Source organism: Pteropus vampyrus, unplaced genomic scaffold, assembly GCF_000151845.1.
Source record: "Pteropus vampyrus isolate Shadow unplaced genomic scaffold, Pvam_2.0 Scaffold33, whole genome shotgun sequence".
In the NCBI taxonomy this organism is placed as follows: domain Eukaryota; kingdom Metazoa; phylum Chordata; class Mammalia; order Chiroptera; family Pteropodidae; genus Pteropus; species Pteropus vampyrus.
The window spans coordinates 3,368,357-3,372,148 of NW_011888814.1; the positions used below are offsets into that span (position 1 = coordinate 3,368,357).

The following is a 3,792-nucleotide window of genomic DNA, read 5'->3' on the forward strand; positions in this document are numbered from 1 at the left end:
TACCTTTGCAGTGTCCATGTAAGGAGCATGTGATTCCCTTGTCTGAGGTTTTATGTGCACCTCGTGACTCAGGATAGTGAGGAGGAGTTTTGGATGGGGGCTGCAAGGGGGAAGGAATTTCCAAACCACTGGTCTTACCTATTTACAGGTCGTTTGTCTTGTAGATGTTGCAGGAATTTCCAGAAGACCATTTAGAGATTTATAGGATGTGGCTAATCTATGACCCACTGAGTCAGTCATTTCTGCAAGACCTGTCCATTACATTTTCCAGATACCACCTCTCCTCTCTTAGCAATGGGTACATGATCACAAGTATGTCTAGCATTGTATGCTGAGAACACTTTGATGATTCAGCTTTAGCACTTTGATTTTTACAGGTGCTAACCGAAAGAGACATTTCTCAGCCATTGACTTCTTGGGACAGGAGTAAAATTGATTTTCTTTTTAATTTACCAGAAACAGGAATCTTTATCCAATAGATCTTTCCAAGTGTCTGTTATGAACAAATAAAAATGGATGTGCTGGAATTATATGTTATATATATCACATAGGATGCATATTATATAAATATATTATAACCTTAGATCATTTTGATTTATTGCCAGCTCCTTTCATAGAATAAAAATAACAAATGCATAAGCAAATATTAATCTTTTGTGAAGTATCCCATTACTAATATCATGAACACTTGCCAGGGTTTCAAATTAAACCATAGTTAAAGGCGCAGTGAAGTAAAAAGAGGCGATTCATTAAACATTTTAATGTTCTTACTGCAAAGTTGTCAAGGCCACATGCTTTGTGAGTTCCAAATGTGAAAGTTGATGCTTCTAAATGGAATCTGTGTCCCTTCCCTTTGCTTCAAGGCACGGAGGAGTGACAGCAGGAACTTTCTGTGCTCTGACAACCCTTCTGCACCAACTAGAAAAAGAAAATTCCATGGATGTTTACCAGGTAGCCAAGATGATCAACTTGATGAGGCCAGGAGTCTTTGCTGACATTGTAAGTAATAAAGCAGTGAACCAGACTTTCACTCTTAGAGAACTGCTTACTTCCTAGAGGCTACCAAAATCATTTAATCAAATATTGGTAAAAAAAAAAAAAATCACACTGATAACACTAACATGTAGATTTCTAGCTGACTTACAAGTTATTCTGTCCATAATCTACAGAACTGGAATGATAAACAATAAAAATTTAAAGTTTATCTTCCAGAAAATTGATGGCTAAAAAATTTTAAATCTCATATGTGCCTTTTTGTGAGTCTTATTGTAATTCTGAAAAAATATCCTCAATAGAAGCACCAACTACTCTGATTTATCCAACAAAATAAAGTTATTTGCCCGGAATTAAAGTTCTGCCTAACTCAGAGAACAGTCAGAAGACAGACCTTAAAGTCTTAAACGTTTGAAGTTTTTACTTTTTTCTCAAGTCAAATTTAATTTCTGACGTTAACAACAGCTAATTCCTGGGTACTTTTAGAAAGAAAGTTAGACAATCAAAAAGAAACAGCACATCTGGAGAAATTAGTCTCAACTTTAAAAATAATTCAGAAGTTTTTATTATTGTAGAAATATGGACTGACAAGACAATAGGGAACTTAGTGCAAAAGCCCTAATGGGAGAAACTTAACGCGGGTGTAGAGTAAGTAGATAAAGGCTCACCTTCTGCTCCCTGGTCTTGTATGTATATGAGACGTATCAAAGGTTCGTCTTCAGAGCTCCAGCCCGAAGCAGTTGACCAGAGTGCAAGGTAACCCTTACACACCTGCACTTCAGAGGAGCCCCTATTAAAAGTCTCATTCAGGTCAGCTGAGTTGTATCCAGCTTCTCCTGAGTGAAACTGCCCTCTAGAGATTGAATTTGCACTCATTTCATGAATGCATTCAATGAGGCATCAGTTCACATGTGGTCCTAAAGATTTTCCACTATGTCGCTAGCTAGTCACCCACTCACACACTCTGCAACTGCCTTTCCCCATCCTCTACCACCCAAATTGGCATCTGTAAGAGGAAAACTACTTTATTTTTCAGTGTGAGACCACAGCAGGACACACACTCACCTTCGCTCAAAGCAGAACATAAGACTAGTCAGGCAGGTGGAGTGTGAAGAATACTTGGTAAACAGTGGATCTTGTGAAAGACTTGCATTCTGCATGAGTCCCTGAGCTGACAATGCTGCCCTTTCTGAGGCCTCTCTGTAAATAGACAGACCTAATTGATTTCATAACAACTGGAGAAAGGAGAATGAGTAACTCGTATGTAGGTTACAGGTGCCTAGTGCCACAAGTTGATAAATCAGAAGCAGAACACTGTCACGTCAACCTCTGATTCCATGAAGTAAATGAATAAGAATAGAGTGCTTGCCATAGGCAAACGTACACGGGCCAATTTTCTAGGACAATGACTGTTGACTGATTGAAAAGCTACTTTAATTAGAAGGAGACATTACTATAGATTATGTACTTCTGCTGGGTGTGTAACACAATGCCCTTCTACAAACAGTGCCGAAGTATAACCAAAATATCCTTTCTGTTCCCAAATGCATGCTTTCATCGAGTTTCTTATTTGTAACTTCCCATTCTCTGTTCTCTAGGAGCAGTATCAGTTTCTCTATAAAGCAGTCCTCAGCCTTGTGAGCACGAGGCAGGAAGAGAATCCATCCACCTCTCTGGACAGCAACGGCGCAGCATTGCCTGATGGAAATATAGCTGAGAGCTTAGAGTCTTTAGTTTAATAGAAAGGGGTGAAGAAAGTTCATATCCGAGCATTATTTTCCTCTTTATAAAATTAGACAGGAAAATCAGTTCAGTCTTTCTGTTATCTGTTTTCTTCCCATCACCTGACAGTAACTTTCATGACAGGATTCTGCTGCCAAATTTATATCATTAACAATGTGTGCCTTTTTGTAAAACTTCTTGTAATTCACTTATTGTGTTTAAACTAAAATGATTGAATTTTACAGTATTTCTAAGAATGGAATTATGGTGTTTTTTTTTAATTGACTTTAACAGAAATCTTCAATTTATAGATATTAGTAATACCAAACTACAGAAACATGTTTGTTTTTAGTGTCAAATTTTTAGGTGTATTTGTAGCATTCGTCACGTTTGCTAGAAATATAACTTTTAACATAGTAGACTGTAAATAAAATTCTCTGTTCCCTATGATATTCAACATTTTACAACTGTAGTATTCACCTAAAGTAGAAATAATATAAAATAATATGATACTTACTGTAAATACTGCTCTAGTGTTTCCATGGACCAAATTTATATTTATAATTGTAGATTTTTATATTTTACTACTGAGTAAGTTTTCTAGTTCCATGTAATTGTTTAGTTTAATGATATAGTTCATTATCTGGTCTTACTTTCTAAGTCTTCTGCTATTATTTCATGTTATCTCGACAATTAACTCTGTTTTAGCATGTAATTTTAACTTTTATGAAAAATAAAAAACATTTGTTTTGAAAGAAGATGTTTTTATGAAAATAACATCTTACTCAACATTGTTTAAATGGTTTTTATCCATGGCATTGCAAAAATAAATATAAATATTGCCATCAATTTGCATTTGCCTGTGGAGTGTTGCGCTGGGGCATGTGTAACTGCAAATTGTGGACATGGGTTCTGCTAGGATATCGGAAATGAAGAAAAGGTTGATGGGATGGGACAGTGTTTAGAGCGGTGATTCCCAAACTGTGCATTGAGGCACTCAGGGATGTCACAAAATTTTACATTTTTGAGGATAACACAGTAATATGTACTGACACTACACAACTACTACTGACCCTA

At 36.4% G+C, this 3,792-nt stretch overlaps 1 protein-coding gene across 1 annotated transcript in view; it reads left to right on the forward strand.

Annotated features, from left to right (window-relative positions):
• The window catches only part of LOC111737964 (receptor-type tyrosine-protein phosphatase zeta-like), a 5,930-nt gene extending 2,398 nt beyond the window's left edge, over positions 1 to 3,532 (forward strand). The window contains exons 4-5 of the mRNA XM_023528876.1: positions 864 to 999; positions 2,592 to 3,532. Coding sequence (XP_023384644.1) covers positions 864 to 999; positions 2,592 to 2,732 — 277 coding nt within the window. The 3' untranslated portion in view covers positions 2,733 to 3,532. The remainder of the gene's footprint in view (positions 1 to 863; positions 1,000 to 2,591) is intronic.
• Positions 3,533 to 3,792: the final 260 nt, after the last annotated feature.